General features: G+C 51.8%; 1 protein-coding gene across 7 annotated transcripts in view; it reads right to left on the bottom strand.

Annotated features, from left to right (window-relative positions):
• RNFT2 (ring finger protein, transmembrane 2) overlaps nt 1-17,226 on the bottom strand; it is a 61,088-nt gene that overhangs the window by 5,013 nt on the left and 38,849 nt on the right. For 5 of the 7 annotated variants that reach the window (XM_037156221.2, XM_037156223.2, XM_053669894.1 and 2 more), the window contains 4 exons: nt 9,544-9,693; nt 8,776-8,841; nt 8,533-8,634; nt 99-3,226 (listed from right to left, as the gene is read on the bottom strand). In XM_037156221.2, the coding sequence (XP_037012116.2) occupies nt 3,092-3,226; nt 8,533-8,634; nt 8,776-8,841; nt 9,544-9,693 (453 nt within the window). In that variant the 3' untranslated portion in view covers nt 99-3,091. Of the gene's footprint in view, nt 1-98; nt 3,227-8,532; nt 8,635-8,775; nt 8,842-9,543; nt 9,694-17,226 lie in introns of those variants that run through there. The other 2 variants (XM_037156222.2, XM_037156225.2) reach the window with 2 other exon arrangements.

Genomic DNA, 17,226 nt, shown 5'->3' with positions numbered 1-17,226 from the left:
CCACGGCACCAGGAGCTTCCTTGCATTTTTCTCAAATGCTTCCACCCGGCTCTGAGAGGCAACAGAAGACTCAAGACCACGCATGTTAGGTTTCATGGACAGATGATATTTATTGGCAGAAGGAAACTTCGGGGGGACATTAAAAACACCAAAGGCGGCTGTCTGGCCCAGTGCAAAATTCCTGACAGATTCCAGGACTGGCTTCACAGCTCCTCCTTCCAGCCCGAGTCTCAACAGCCCAGAGGTGTCCGGTGCCTTTGGTACGTGAGGAGTCTGTTACATCCAGGCCCAGAGCTGGCCGTTTCAGTCCCTCACATTCATTATACTCAAGATATTTTACGTTCAGAGGGCCATTTCCAAGGACCTCGTGGAACTCAAGTCAGCAAGTCATAAAATATTAAGAGCAGGGTACTCTGCTCTGACGATGGACCGCGCTCATAATAAATGAGCTGTGGCACCCAGATGGGTAAAGGAGACGGGTACCTTCTTCTCCTCCAACGATGGTGGCTCTTGGCGGCTTTCACACTCGAGTTGGGGAATACACTTGGCTTGGCATTTGGAAAACCCGGCACCGGCCACTCTTCCTGCCTAGAGCAGAAGCTAAATCCTCCCATCCAAAAGGGAGTTTCTAGACAGGACTTTTCCTGCAGGACAGGAGATGAATACATAAAATCCCACCTTACCCCGAGTGTCCCCCATGCCTGACACTCTCCACAGTGTCAGAGGCATGGCTTGTTACGTGCAGAATGTCAGAGAATTGTGTGTGGGGGGTGCACGAGTGTAATGGACTGGATCACTGATGTATTCACGAGCAATCCATGTTGTGAATTTTCCTGGTCCAGTAAATAATACACTAGGTTTCATCGCCATGGAGACGGCTACAGGAAGGTGAAGTGATTTCTCAAAGCCACGCAGAGTTAAGAAAATAAACAAACAAAACAGAAACAGACTCAGAGGACAGACTGACAGCAGTCGGGGGGGGAAAGCTGGGTGCAAAAGGTGAAGGGATTCAGCAAAAAGAACAGAACAAAACAACTCACGGACACAGACAACAGCACGGTGATGACCAGAGGGGACGAGGGGCGGGGGCGGGCAGAAGAGGGTAAAGGGGGGATAAGAGGTGATAGAAGGGGACTTGACTTGGGGTGGTGAACACACAATACGATATGGTGGGTTATAGAATGGTACACCTGAAACCCATATGATTTATTAACCAAAGCCACTCTAATAAAGTAAATAAATAAGTAAAAAGATTCAGAACTCCAGGCCTGACTCCCACATACTGCTCCACCTGCTCAGTCACCTGCTGCCACTTTCGTGTCTCCTTCAGCTCCAATGTCTCGTGCCTCTTGACGGCACCTGCAGGCAGGGAGCTCTGATTTTAAAACAAGCAGTTGCAGAAGCTTGTATTCCTTCCCTTCGGTTCTTCCCGGAGGCGAGGGGAGCAGAGAAGCTGTGTCCACCAGGCTCTGTTTCCCTCCACTTCCCTTTCCGACTTGATTATCCAGGCAAGTGAGATTGTAACATCGCAGCCATTGCCATAGTAACAGCACTTGAAAGATGCCACGCAACCCTGGAAGGGGTATCTTGCTGGGTACCAGGAAAGAGCCAGGATGTCAGGGGAAAGACAAGGTCCTGGCTTGATAGCACACAGGGGCAGATCTGAATCTGCTGGGGAAGGGCCAGCCACGTGAGCACTGGCCGAGAGCTGGCGGGCGGCAAGGTCCCCGCCACGTGCCCTGCGGCTTTCTTCCTAATCTGCTCACTAACCACCCAGACTTTCTCAGAAATGCTGCTGGTGCCAGCCCACGGTGCTGAGGTTGTCAGTGCGAGAATAGGGTTGGCAGAGAGGGTAGGACAGGCAAGATTCCAGTGGCATCTATGGGGTCACCTGTGCCACCTCCTCCAGATCTCAAAGCAGGGAGGGAAATGGTTCCGCTGCAGAGGTTAGTGGCTTTGATGGAGAGGTCACAGGAACACTGATTGCCACTATGCTCTTTGCCACCACCCTGGCTTGTGGGCCAGTCCCTCACATGGATTGTCCCTTTCAGGTCTGAAGGCTACCAGGGCAGAGGTAATGTCCGTGGGGGGTGTTGACCAATCTGAGGCTTAAGGAAAGGAGGGGACCAGAACAGGAGGGGAAGAGAAACCCGGACGGGCATGCAGACCCAGGGCTACCCGAATGTGGACCAAAGCTGGCCTTTCTTGCTGCTCACATGTGACTCAGCACCCCGGCCCAGAGCTTGGGCAAAAAGCGCTTTCTGGACAAGTCTTTCCGAGGACCCAGCCACAGCCTGACTTCCAAAGGTAACATTCACCGTTAGCATTGTCGACCAGTGCAAATTAAATATGCTATGCACCTGGGCCACCGGGGGCATCAAGATCGCCTCTCGTGCTTTAAAAAAAAAACCCACACCTGCAGCATCTGAGTGGTGGGTCAGAACAGTGGTTAGGAGTGCAGGTTCTGAGGCCTGACAGGCCTGGGCTGGCAACTCAGCCCACCACGGCGAGCACCGGGGTGGCCCTGGCCTAGTGGCCACGTGGAGCTCTGTGCCTCCGCTTCCTCAGCTGTGCAATGGAGGAAACAATAGTCCCTCCACCTCGGAGCTGTTCTGAGGGTCCAAGGTGGTCCTCTAGGCAGGATGCTTGATGTCTTGCCTGCAAAAGACTTCACAGTGATTCTCACTTGTAGACCAGGGCCAACCGGGGGGAGGCAGAAATCTGCAGGCCCCTCCCCAGTTTGCAGCATCAGGTGTTTGGCTACCTCGAGTTAAAATAATCAACAGGCAGGACATTGTCTGTTCCAGCTTCCTTGACTTGGAGTGGGGGCAGGGGCAGACCTACCTGGGCAGAGAGCAAGTCTGGGTTAGGAGGCTTCCCCGTTTGTAGGGAAGGACGCACGCACCATGCCATGGAGCAGGAGACGAAGGCAACGGAGGGAAGGACAGGGGCCTGGCTTTAGGGGGAGAGGTGGAAAGAGGCGGGAGGCAGGACAGCCCGTGCTTGCAGCCTGTTTTCCAGGAAGTCCCCAGAGCTGGACCCCACGACACTGACCCCGTGTCATCTCCCTGCGAGTGCCGGAGCTTCAGTCCTAGTACACCTGGAAGTGTGCCGAAGTGGCCCCGTCCTTCCAGCAGCGCAGGGTGTCCACGGCTATGGAGCGGCAGAGCGGGCAGGTGCGCTCGCGGTCCAGCCAGAGGCAGAGGCACTCCTCGCAGAACACGTGCTGCGGGGACAGCGATCAGCACGGTCAGGATGCTTCACGGGGCACCCGCCACACCCCCACCTTGGTCCTAGCAGCTGGGGACGCAGCAGCAAACAGGACAGACAATTCCTGCCCGCCTGGAGCTCACATGCTAGTTGGCATGACAACTAGCCAAATGACTCTCTAACATGTAGAGTATGTCAGTTGTAAGTACTGAGATGGAAATGCGGGGAAGGGGGGAGAGGACATGCTTGGGTGGGGGGCACTGCAAAGTTAAACAGGGTGGCTCGGAGGACTTCACCGAGAGTCTGACGTTTGGGTAAAACTTGAGGGAGAGTGAAGAGCTAGCCTGGTGATATCCGGGAAGAGGGCCCCGGATGTAGGAAATAGTATGTGCAAAGGCCCCGAGGCAGGAGTGTGCCTGGCATGCTGGGGGATGGTGAGGAGAGGGTGGCTGAGCCCAGAGTGTGGTAGGCGGGAGTGTCGGGGGGAGGTGAGAGCAGAGAGTAGATGCCGGAGGGTGCAGATTATACAGGGCCTTGTGAGCCATTCTGAGGACTTTGGCTTTTATCCTGAGAGAAGTAGGGAGCCACCGCAGGGCTTTGAGCTGAGGAGTGATTGGATATGATCTGCATTTTAAAAAGATCCCTTTGGCAGCTGGGTTGAGAACAGACCACAGGGGTCAGGAGAAATGCAGGGAGACTGGAGATATTCATGAGTTCCCCTGGTTTCTGGCTTTAGCTTGGACCCGCGATTGAACCTCCCTGTACCTCAGTTTTCTCACCTATAAAGTGGGGGTAACAGTACTCCCCTCACAGGAAGATCAAAGCACTTAGTCATGACAATCAAATGCAGTATATGATTCTTGATTAGATCTTGGATGTGGGGAAGAACCTTAGCTCTGGAGGGTGTTTTTAATACAACTGGAGAAATATGAATATTGGGACTTCATATCAATGTCAAGTTCCCTGGGTATGCTAGTGGGATTGTGGTAATGAGAGAGAATGTCCTTGTTCTTGGGAGATATCTGCTGAAATATTTAGGGATGAAGAATCAAAGTGTCAGCAACTTATTCTGAACAGGTTTAGTGGGGAAAATTTACATACGAAAAGCAAATGCAGTAAAATGTTAATGGTTAGTAAATCTAAATGAAGGTCAAAAGGGTGTTCATTCTACTATCCTCCAATTTTCCTCTAGGTTTAAAATTTCTCAAAACATTTGAGGAAGATAATATAAAATGTTCTTTACAGAGTAAAAAATGAATAATAAACCAATAAAAAAAGAAGGCACTTAGAACTACGCCTGGCCAATAGTACGTATTCTATAAGTGCTGGTGGGTAATATGCATATATTATCATATACAGTAGGAGGACTATGTTCTGCCTACTGTTTACCATCTGTCTATGTCAGACCGGAAGCTTCTTGTAAACCCATCTCAAGCACAGTATGCAGTAGGTGCCTATTTATGGAGTATTCTAAAGGAGCTCAACAGTATTTATAGGGGGATGTGACAGGGGGGCCAGTCTGACCTGGGGGACCCACAGGGAAGGCTCCCTGAGGAGGGACACCTGTGTCCAGGCCTGAGGAGTTAAGGGGTGGAGCGAGGGCGGGGACCAGCACCACAGGCTGCAGGGAAGGGCTGCGCCCGGCTCCTGGGGCTGCTCCAGGACGGCCACGGCTCAGAGATCCGGAGCAGGATTTCCGAGTTACCTCAGAGTGGCTCTTTCCCCACCAAGGTGTCCGCAAGGATGGAAGCAGGTAAGGCCATCACGGGGCACCAGGTGTGAGGTCTACACAGCACCAAACTGACTGGGGATGGCCTGCTCCTGCCCCCTTTCCTTTCTGTCGTGGGCACTCCAAAGAACAGACTCGGGGTTGCCGAGGACTGGAGGGCGGTTTGGTTTCCAGTCACACTCGGTCTCTTCTCTTTGGCAGGGAGCCCTTTCCACAAGCCAAGTTTCTGTCTCTGTGTTCGACATGCCTCTTCCCTGGCCCTCTGCGGGCTGGCAGGAGGCGCACTGTGAACTCTGCAGGGCGGCTGACTGTGGGGCAAGCGTGTGCTGTCTGAGCTACAGCGTGAACCTCCGGGCATGCTCAGTGTCTGCCTGACTGGCTTCAGTGGGCAGTCTGCTTCCCAGGCCCTGGCCCTGGGGGGCGGGCGGGGCGTGAGTGTGAGTGACACACTGACCTTAGCCTGATGACCCTTTGAAGGGGAGACAGGATGTTCCTTTAGCCTGGTGGGCTCTTCCTCCCTCTGTCCTTCTGTTCATCTGTCCATTGATCCATCCATCCATCTACCCAACTATCTATCCAGCCACTCATCTATTCCCCCATCTCTCCCCGTTTTCATTTACCCATCTACTCACCTATTCACCCACCCATCTGTCCATCCATTTCCCCAGCCACCTGTACACTCACACCTCTATGCACCCAGCTTTGCACTCACTCCCCACCCCTCCCCCAGTCACCACCCATCTCCATCCCAACCGTCCATCTCATTTCATTGCTTCAATCCGTCCTCCCTTCCTTCCTTCCTTCCTTCCTTCCACCCACCATCACTGAGTCACACTGGGTTTGTAACTCTGCCACTACACGAGATACACCCGGCTGCCACTCTCAAGTTGCTTATAGTTCGGCAAAGAGGAGACAGACCCTACACAGCCAGTGGCCTAATGAACTATGAAGCTGACGACTGGGAGAAGCGCCACGAAAGAAAACCACAGGGACCTGTGAGGCCACAGAGCTAGAGGCACCAGCTAGTCTGGGGAAGCAGAATCAAGGAAGCCTTCATTAAGACACGTTTGACTCATACGTTCATTTCTTCACTCATTCAGTGCAGTTAGGAATTAACAAGGCCCTTTCAGCCAGGGACATCCTCTCTGCCACTCCTGGCCCGGCTCACAAAAGTGAAGTGAGACTGAGATGTGCGCTCGCCAGCCCATGGCGGTGGGCTTCCCCCACCGCGGGCTGTGGCTTAGGCTCTGGGATCTGGGACAGTGCTATCTTGTCCAACCCCTTCCAAGAATTCTAATCCAGCTACAGGGAGACAGCACGGTGCCAGGAGGAGAATGCGAGAGAGAGAGAGAGAGAGAGACAGACAGACAGACAGACAGACAGAGACAGACAGAGACAGACTAAGGCTCAGAGGATTGCCAGAAAGCAAGAAGAAAGACTTTCACCTTGACGCCACGTTCGAACACTCGCTGCTACTGAGAAGGAAACAGATGGCTCGGAAGCACGGGAAAAGATGCACATTAGGGAAATGCAACTAAAACGGCACTGAAATAGCCTTTGTCACCTGTCAGGCTGGCAAAGCTCAGAAAGGACATGATAACGGAGTGAGTTGACGAGGGTGGGGGCAAGAGGTCATGTCGCACCGGGCGCCTCAGCGAATACGCTCTTGATGGAGGGCAATTCAGCAACATCTGTCAAAACTGGACACCCTCTGACCCGGTGACACCGCCACCAGGAATTTATCCTACCAAGAGCTCGCACGCGTGTGACGCGGAAGGTGTGCCAATGAGAACTAATCCTCTCTCCGTTTCCGAACTCTCAGGGCAGCCATGTCTGTGACGACAAAAGGGATCCGCCCCCCTGATGCCCATCGAGAGGAGAAATGTTCAACAACCTGGGGTCTACCCCAAAAGTCCGGCGAGAGGTAAGTAGGTGGCAATGTCTTAAGAGAATTGTAAGTCAATAGGGAAAGATGCAGGATACACCTTGGGTAGAATATGCTACAACTTATGTCTTTTTGAAAAAGACGTGTGAGTGTGTGTGTGTGTGTGTGTTTATAAAGCGTCTCTGGAAAGATGGAGGAAAGTGGAAACAGTAATTGCCTGCGTGGGTACTTAGGCGACTGGGGAGCTGGGGACAAAAGTAGGAAGCCTGTCACCACTTTCCTTTTTATGTCTTTAAGGCATTTTTTAAAATAAAATCTTACTGTTGGAATAACTGGAGACTAACAGAAAAGTTGCAATTAGTATAGAACGTCCTCGCACATCCTCCTGCCAGTTTCCGGTCTGCCCAACACCCTCGTGCAACTCCACGGCCCACTGGTGAGAGCGAAGGAACCCATGGCGAGGCACCCCCATCGGCGGGACTCCAGCCTTCATCAGGACTTCGTCAGACCAGCTTCCCTGTGCGTGCCCTTTCTCTGTGCCAGGGCCCAACCCAGGTCTCATGTGGCCTTCAGTGGTCTCGACTCCTCTCTGCTGAATTCCTCAGTCTGAATTTTGGACCATGCAAAAACATTCTCAATTTGAAAATAAAATAAAATAATGAAAAACAAACCTGCTTCCTCCCCAAACAGCAAAAGCAAAAAAAAAAAAAGTTGCTGATGCCAAAAACAGGACCCTGCCTCCTGTCTCCTCACCCCTGGAAGGTGGTGCTGGTGGGAGAGCCATATGCTCCTGATTCCTCTTAGTTTGCAGGCTCTGCCTCCTCCCAAAAGCCTCTCCAACCTGGAGCTCATCTCCCATCTCCGCCTTTCCCGGTCCCCCGGGACGCTGCATGAATCTCTCTTACACGGCACTTATCACCCGCCTGCCTTGTTTCATAGTTATTTATGGATGTGTCGGTCTCCCCAAGGAGACCATGAGCTTCCAGAGCATAGGACAGGGTCTGTGTGCCCTCTGCTGCACCTCCCTGGTGTCTGATTGGATGCTTGGCTCACATACATTTGCTGAGTTGACATCTTAGCCTCCGATGTCAGGAGGAGGAGGAGGAAGAGGAAGAAGAAGCAGAAAGAAGAGGAGGAGGACTACAATTAGGAAGTTAAAAGAGACTAACCAGTACTCACTGCAAAGGGTTGGTGACCCACAGCTAATAATAATGAAAAGAAGTGATAATAATAATAATAATTATAATGATAATTTTGTAAAAACAACTTTTAGGACTAAATAATTCGAATTTAGCTCTTTCCAGAGAGGATCTCATTTCATCATAACACTAGCTCTCCAAAGTAGGTACAACCGTGATACTCGTTGCATAAATGAGAACAGTCGGTGCTCAGAGAGATGGAGAGATCTACCCGCCCCGGGTCCAGAGGGCTGCCGGGGTGCACCACCGGGGGATTCTGATACTGCACCATATAGAACTGTTCATTTTCGACACTGAAGCTGAGGTCCAGTGACCTGCTCAAGGACACTCAGCTAACGACAGACAGAGGTGAGATATGAACCTGGATCTGACCGACCCCAGTCTGGACCATGCTGCCCTCGGAGACCCATCCCAGTGCCCCAAGGTCTGGTGTAGGGACAGGCACTGGAGACTTTTGCCTGCTCGCCCCCTGGCCACAGTCTCCGAGGTCCCTGCCCAGCTCTGCTCACCTGGCACATTAAGATCAGAGGCTCCCGGAACTCAGCCTGGCAGATGGCACAGATGTCACCAGCTTCTGTGCACTGTTGCCCAGTGGCCCGGACTCCATAGTTCTGTTTGTGGGAGGGGAGAGAGACAAGCACAGCTGTGGACCCTCGTTGGAGCCATCCCTTGAGAAGCATGATAAAATCTGATCCCGGCGCCTGGCTCCTAGTTCCTATGACTTTGGCCAGGCCCACATGAAGCCGACTTACCTGAGAGGTGCAGAGAAGCTTCAGGGCTTTCCTGACTCCACCCATGCGGCCACAGATGTCAAAGGACTGAAAGGAAAGCAGGGTGATCGTTGAAAAGCATCCAAGGAGCTCTCTCACCACTCTGGCGCCACCCCACTGAACCCTCATCTTTGCCTCTGAGCATGTTCATGAGACATTTGAAACTTCCTTCCCACCAGTTTTACTTTGGCCTCCCTGCCTTACATCAACAGCCTCCCCTGTATCTGGGCCAGGATAGCCAATACACAGCATGCGTACTGTCTTGTCCCCTCCGAAGCCCAGGGCAGGCATTGCTAATAGATCACAGGACTCCTCCTCTGAGCACAGGACCTTGGAAACATGATGAGTGAAAGAAACCAGACCCACAAGGTCATGCACTGTGTGACTGCATACGTGTCCAGAATAGGCACATCCATACAGATGGAAAGAAGACTAGTGATTTCCAGGGGCTGGGGGTGAGGAGGGTGGAGGAAAGGGGGCATGGCTGCTATATGTGTACAGGGTTGGGTTTTTTTTAGGGGGGCGGTGATGAAAATATCTTGGAATTAGACAGAGGTGGGGGTTATACGACACTGTAGTTTGGCTACATGTCACTGAATTTAGTGTTGTGTGAATTTTACCTCAATTTAAAAGAGATTAGGGTGTCATTCCAAGCTTCCCTCTTGCCCCCCAGGCCCGGCTAGTGAACAGGGCCTTCCGTAGGCCAGCCCTCAGCCAACCTCCCCCCACCCGCACTCCGCACCGCCCTACCTTGCAGAGGCTGTAAAGGATCATCAGGACCCCGCCCAGAAAGTAGCTATTGGAGGAGTCATCCCCCATGATGTATTTGTACCACAGCTGGATGGGGACAAGTGAGCGGAACAGCTGGCTCAACTCCTCAATGACCAGATAGAACTTTCCCTGCAACCAACCAGAAAGCATCAATTACTGTTAGCAGTAAAGACCCAAAGGACCCAGCCGGGGGGTCCCCGGCCTGGGCAATAATGACATTCTAGGTCACAGGCAGGCCATTAATCAGCTCTGGAAAGCACTCAGGCCCGCTCCTAATGGGCCTGAGATATGGCCGGGGAGACTCGGCCCCTGCCCGCTGCCCTCACCCACTGCCCGCCAACCCAGGGATCAGAGCCCCGCAGATCACGTTTCAGAGAGAGAGAAACCAGACACCTTCGGTAGAGAGCTGCAGTGTGGGTCACTCCCCCATGCCTGCTGTGGCTTCGAGGGCTCAGGGCCACACATGGGGGCACAGTCCCTGCTGGGCACACAGATCACCCCCATCTCTCAAGGGCTGACCTGGTCCATCATGGGACCGCCCTCAGAGGCACGGGCAGGAGGAGTGCAGGGTGCAGGTAAGGACAGGCCTAGAAGTGGACGGGGGGAGATATGGGTTCTTCCCAGCTCTACCACCTGCTGTCACCAAGGAGGCAGGCTGGTATCTGGAGAAAGAACATGGACTCAGACAGGGCCACGTTTGAATGTGACCTTGCTGCACATTCGTGAGCCTCCGTTTCTGCACCTACAGGACAGGAGCCACGGTTCCTACCTGATGGGCTTGCTCTGAGGGTCAAAGGAGATAAACATGGAAAGCACCGAGCACCCTGTGCACCCTGACCCCCAGAAATATCCCCTGGAGGGGAAATGCTCATTTCCCTCTGCGGCCTGTGGGAAGGTGGTGGTGACTGGGGAGCAGAGATGTGGGGCGGGGCCAGCATGAGTTTCACATGCCACAGATGTGATGGATGTTGGGGCCATGGAGCAGCAGCTCAGTGATGCTGAGGGCTGCCCAGCTCTGTCCGCACCCTGGCAGCAGGCTCCAGGCTCTGCAGGATACCCAGGCTGTGGGCTGTGTTCCTGAGCCATCCAGCCTCAGCCGCCTGTGCCTCCCTCAGCACTCTCAGCCACTGCATGCTCCAGCTCATCTGGACCAACAGCCCGGTCTCTCCCAGCTGCCGACCTCAACTTGCTTTTGTCACTTCCGGAACCCCCAAAGAACTCTCCTTTCTTCCCACTTCTCTCCCATGCATCCATCCATGCATCCGTCCATCCACCCACCCACCCACCCACCCATCCATCAATCCATGGTGCATCCACCCATGCATCCATCTACCCATTCATGGATGCATCCATCCATCCATTCTTTCATCCATCTTTCCTTTCTTCCCTCCCTCCCTCCTTTCCTTCCCCTACTGATGATGGGAACACTAACACAATTCCAAATTCCAGAGCAGGCTCAGGTACCAGCTTCTTGGCCCTTTCAATTACTTTTCTATATAGACCAAGCTCTTCCTTTGCAGATGGCATACCGGTCCCCTGTTCTTTGCCGGGCTAACATATTCCTCTTTTGGGTCTCAATTAACTGTCACCTCCTAGGAGAAGCCTTCCCCAACTCCTTCATTAAATTAGGTGCTCCTATTACACCCTCTAAATCACTCCTTTAGAGCACTTCTCACAGTATTAAAAAAATTATTTTCATATCGGTCTCTCCTGCTGGGTCCTGAGCTCCATAAGCACATCCATAATCTGGCTCCTCGTCATATCCCCAGCACCTGGCACATAGTAGGTGCTCCTTTATTAACTGGGACAGCTGAAGCTGACGATCCCACCCTCACGATTCACATCCACTTCCTGGAGTTTGCTGATGAGGAAGAGGAGTTTGAACATCTGAGACAGAATGTCTCTTTCTGAGCCAGTGCCAATGTCACAGAAAATAAAGGGAGTGACTGCCTGTGTGGCATCGTGCTAAGGGTAGCAATTAGCTGCCGGGGGGCGGGCCACTTGGAGAAGGAGATAAAACCACCGGGGAAAACTGGGCATATCCCAGTGAAACCATCTCTCTCTAATTAAGCCGTTTTATAATTCCAGGTTTCTTAAGCATGTTATTTCTGACGACCACCAAACGGAATGTGCGGTTTCTCTGGGGTGTCGGAGAACAAGGAAAGCGATCAGATTAGGAGCTGTCTGGCCTCCCTGTCACCCACGAAGGGGGAACGGGACCGGAGTACGGAGAGCTCTCTACACGGAGATTCTGATAAAGGGGGCGGGAGCAGTCAGGGCGGGAAGGCAGCTTCTATTCTGACTTCCTTACTGCTAGGATAGGGGGGTGGGGGTGGGACGAAAAGTGAAATGGGAAACAATACCAGAGTGCTGACTCTGGAAGGGGGTGGTAAATGAAGAGTGTGATGCTGAGAAACAGACAAAGTGAATAGAGAAGGAGAGTTTTCAAGGATGCACCTATGTGGGAAAGATGATTTGAAGTATGGGGCTGAGGAGAAAGAGAGAAGGGGCATAATCAGATCATTGTTGGCCATGTAAATGGATGAAGAACAGGTGGGCGGGGATGAAACACTTTTTCTGCATCAAGCTTAATAACGAATATTTCTATAGCTTTGACATTTAGGAATCTCTTTCATACCCATTTTCTTATCTACAGAAGCAAGACAGCACACTGGGTGAGGGCATAGGATTTGGGGCACCACCTACTAAACTGCTTGATTCTGGACAAAAATTTAACTGCTCTGAGCCTCAGTTTCTTTATCTGTAAATGGTTACACGTACACACACGAGTGTACCGGCAAACCAGCTCTCTGAAAAATAACAAAAAAGGGCCCTGATTTGTGTGTTTACCAATTACTGTGGTGTAAATACTCCCACCAAGCCTATTACAAGGTGTCAAGGGTTTAACGACTACTTGCAGATTTTCTGAAAATTTAACCATGGGTTCTCACAGGCCAAGGCAGCCTGGCTCCAACACACCAGGGTGGTTGTGAGGATTAAATGAATGAATGAACAAAACTACGGTACCCAGAAGGGCCCAGGGTGTGAGGAGAGCTAGGAATGAACCTGATTAGATAATCGGGCGATAGGGGCCTTGTTACTGTCACCTTCGGAGAAACCACAGGTTCAGAAGAACTAAGGAACACGAGGATGAGGCGGAAGTGCCGTCTAAGACTCTGGAGCCCAGGCCTTGAGAAACCTGGTCATTTTCACTGCCTTCCTGTTGCTTGCCCCTCCTCTTTCTGCCAGTCACCACTCTGTGAGAAGCCCCAGGGACCAGAAGACTGTGTCAAGAGGCTACATGGAGAGGGAAAAGACTGAGATGACACAGGGAGAAGCAAGCAATGCAGCCAACAGCGAGAACTGAGGCCCCAGAAATAGGACCCTGGGAAAGTCGTTCCAACCCTTTCAGCTGAGGCATTGGACCTGTGAGTGAAGAAGCCCCATTGGGTGGTCCAGCCTCAGTAGACATCACGTGGAGATCAGCTGTCCTTGTGTGCCCTTACAGAACTCCTGAGCCACAGAATCGCGGGATGTGATGAAACAGTTGTTGTCTTAGCAGAAAGAAAGAAAGAAAGAAAGAAAGAAAGAAAGAAAGAAAGAAAGAAAGAAAGAGAGAGAGAGAGAGAGAGAGAGAGAGAGAGAGAGGAGGGAGGGAGGGAGGGAGGGAGGGAGGGAGGAAGGAGGAAGGAAGGAAGGAAGGAAGGAAGGAAGGAAGGAAGGAAGGAAGGAAGGAAGAAAGGAAAACTCATCTAAGGCTACTCAACTAGAGCTATGGATTTAACTGTGTCCTCACAAAATTCACACATTCAAGCCCTCAGGGTGATGGGATTTGGAGAAGGGGCCTGTGGGAGAAAATTAGGATATGAGGGTGGAGCCTTCACGATTGGGATTAGTGCCCTTATAAGAAGAGACGAGATCTCAGCCCTTCTCTCTCTGTGGGCGGAGGAGAACTTTCGACCCCGATCGTGCCCACTACAGAGGATAACTGGGAGCATCCGACTAAACCAGCACTTCTCGAAGTGCGCTCTGACGTCCTGGGGGTCGCCAAACCCCTTTCAGGGCGTCCGTGAAAACTATTTCCACAATAATTCCAAGACATTATTTGATGTTTTTACTAACAGTGATACAGTGGAAAGACTATATGAAATGTGATGTATGATGTGAAATGGTGGTGAAAGTGTGGAGTTTGAAGTCAGAGAGCTAGGTGTGCATCCTTCCTAGTTGTGTGATCTGGGGCAAGTTGCTCTCCTGGACCCACACCAACCGGGGCTGCCTATTCTTCTATTGATCTGTCTTCCTATCTCTCCTCCCTCTCCCCATCTCTCAGCTCAGGCTGTCTCTGCTCCTTTTCTTATCTAAGTTTCTCTTCTTGTCAGAGCTCATTCTCTCCTGCCGAGGGCAGGCTCTCTCCTTGAAAACAACCATGAAAAAGAAGATGATGATCACTTAGCTCTCGCTATGTGATCAGCACCACTCTGTGCACAGCACACTGATACAGATGCGGTTAATGCTTCCATGTTACAGGTGAGGAAACTGAGGCACAGAGATGACAGGCAACCTACCCCAGCTGTCATGGCCAGAAAGTACTAGACCCACCTACATGCATCAGGAAAGATGACCAATGGCAAGCCCTCAAGCCAACACTCTCATGGTTTGAACTCCAACAACATGAGACCCTATTTCTCCTTGGGCCCTTTTACCAAACAGAATGGCAAGAGCTGGATGGCCCTTCTGTTGTCAAGCCTCTACCCTTGTAACCAAATTCAGAGGCCAAAGGTAGCCATGGAGATCTGTGACTGGTCTGCCTAGGCACACGTCCACAGGGGTGGGTGGGGAGCCGTGACCGACAGCCTCATCAGAACCACAAGGAGAGGGCCAGGCAGTTGCCCCAATAGAAAGGGGGTATCAAGAGAAGAGGCACCAAAGTTTCCCTGAAACAAAGCACCCATCCAATCAAGGCGACTTGTCATTGCAAAGCCCTAGGTGGAATACACAGAAACTACATCTGGCCTCCAGGGTGGTTTCCCTTATTTGCTTTTCTTGACCTGGACTGCTGGTCAGCTCCAGCCACCACAGGGGGCAGGGCCCCACTTCCTGCTCCAAAATGGGTGGGCTGGGCAGGAGCAAGGGGCTGAAAACAAAGACTTGTTTTCCTGGGAAAGTGGCCCATGGGTCTGTTATGATTGTAGGCTGCGCCGGGGATGCTGGGGACGCAGCTGACAGAGCCCTTCAGAACAAAACAGCTGGAACAGCGACCTCAGAAGTGCTGTGCCCTTCAGCTGAGGGGCAGGCAGGCCAATCTCAGTCTTGTCCATGTTGGGAAGGTTGGGGGAGGGGGATAGCTTGGTAACCGACTTCAGAACAGTATGGCCAGGAGTGGTGGGAGGAAGACGTGCCCAGGGGTCTTGGGACTGAAAGAAGGCTACATCCAGGAATGCCAGCTGGGGTGTGTGTGTGTGGGGAAGAGACAAGCACAGGGGAGGAAAAAAGGAAACATGGGCAGAAGAGAGGAGAGAAACGATCAAGTTAAAGGCCAGAGGAAAAAGGGCACCCAGGAGTGAGAAACCAGGCAACAAGGGGGACAAGAAGGAGGGGAAAGAAGAAAGTACGCGCTAGGGCCTGGAATTATACATCAAACGCTCCCCTGGTGGAGCAGCTGTGATCATTCCCATTTCTCAGATGAGAAAGCTTGACAGAGGCATGGAAAGGAGGAAGGGAGTGGGAGATGAACAAAGAGAGAACTAGGGTGGGCTCACAGCCTGGTGACAGAAGGTCTCTGTGGATCACCTGCATGCTGCCCCCAAACTCTGACAACCCTAGGAGGTGGACACTGTTATGAGCTCCAGTTTGTGGGAGAGGAATGAGAGGCTCAAAGAGGCAAGGTAGGGGGTCTAAGCTGCAGGACAGGGATAGAGCCAGGATTTAACTCCAGTCTGAATTCCCATCTCAGGCTTTGAGCTTCCATGGGGAACAGAGTAGGGGAGACCCTAGGAGAGAGATGTGTGAAGGGAGAAAGAAAAGGTGCAGGGGTGTGTGGGGGGAGGGGGAGAGATGAGAAAACTCAGAAGAATGGGTACCCTTGGCAGGGGTTCTGACCTTCCAGGTACTACTAGAAAGGTTCTACATCCGCCCAACCCAATACATTAGTCACTTGTCACATGGCTACTGAGCACCTGAAATATGGCTAAATCTGACCTGAGATGTACTGAAAGTATAAAATACATTGGAGGGGAGGACTTCCGCCAAGATGGAGGCATAGGTGGATGTGCCGTGCCTTCTCACACAACCAAATTTAGAGACAACTAAATATTAGCAACAGAAAACACAGCCAGAACACGGAAAATTGAACTTTTCGGAAGTCCGTTAACAACAAATTCTTCAGCCTGACCGGTAAGGGGTGAAACCAGCGGCTGGTGAAGCGGGGTTGCACAGGAAAACTCGGTCAGACGAACTCAGGCGCAGAATCCAGACGCGCGGAATCCAGGCACAGGGTCGGACCTAGTGAGCGACCGAGCGAGCGACCAACCAGGCGAGCGACCGCGGGGGAGACAGCGGGGGAGCGGTGCTGCGTGTTGACTGTGGTCGCCCATTTGTGTGCGGGCGGACAGGCGAGGGAGTGGGCGGTTGGACCGGGCCGGGCGGGTCCCCACGGCAAGCGGCAGTGGAGGGCGCCGCCATTTCCCTGCTCTGACCCCACCTCCACATACAGCGTCATAACCCAGTGACTCTGAGTGGCCCGGCCCAGGTGAACCACCTAAGGCGCTGCTTATCACCGAGCTGTGAGAAACAGCACAGGGGGTCGCTATTTCCCCGCTCTGACCATGCCCCCACATACAGCGTCACAACCCAGCGACCTGGGAGTCCAAGGCCCCGCTTCTCACATTTAAAGGGCGCGAACAGATCAAAAATGGCGCAAGAAGATCTCAAAGCCCCAGAACCTATATATTTAAGCGATGAAGAAATAGCAAAACTCTCAGATGCACAGTTTAAAACACTGGTCATCAGGATCCTCACAGAACTGGTTGATTATAGCCACAAATTAGACAAATATATGAAGGCGAAACTAATTGAAATGAATGGAATTGCACAGGACACCAATAGCAATGAAAAGGAAACTGGGACTCCAATCAATGGAGTGGACCAGAAGAAAGCAAATAATGGCCAAACAGAAAAGAGTCAAGAAGCAAGAATTCAAAGAAATGAGGAGAGTCTTAGGAACCTCCAGGACATCTTTAAATGCTCCAACATCCAAATTATAGGGGTACCAGAAGGGGGAAAGGCACAGCCACCAGTGGAAAACTTATTTGAACAAATAATAAAGGAGAATTTCCCCAATCTGGCAAAGGAAATATATTTCCAGGAAATCCAGGAAGCCCAGAGAGTCCCAAAGAAGTTGGACCCAAGAAGGAACACACCAAGGCACATCATCATTACATTAGCCAAAATTAAAATGAAGGAGAGAATCCTAGAAGCAGCAAGAGCTAAGGGGACAGTCACCTACAAAGGAGTCCCCATCAGACTGTCAGCAGATTTCTCAAAAGAGACCTTACAGGCAAGAAGGGGCTGGAAAGAGGTATTCCAAGTCATGAAATCCAAAGACCTACAACCAAGATTGCTCTATCCAGCAAAACTTTCATTTAGAATGGAAGGACAGATAAG

Source organism: Artibeus jamaicensis, unplaced genomic scaffold, assembly GCF_021234435.1.
Source record: "Artibeus jamaicensis isolate MK-2021 breed Jamaican fruit bat unplaced genomic scaffold, CSHL_Jam_final contig_525, whole genome shotgun sequence".
Lineage (NCBI taxonomy): Eukaryota > Metazoa > Chordata > Mammalia > Chiroptera > Phyllostomidae > Artibeus > Artibeus jamaicensis.
This window is presented reverse-complemented; position numbering and strand designations above follow the sequence as displayed.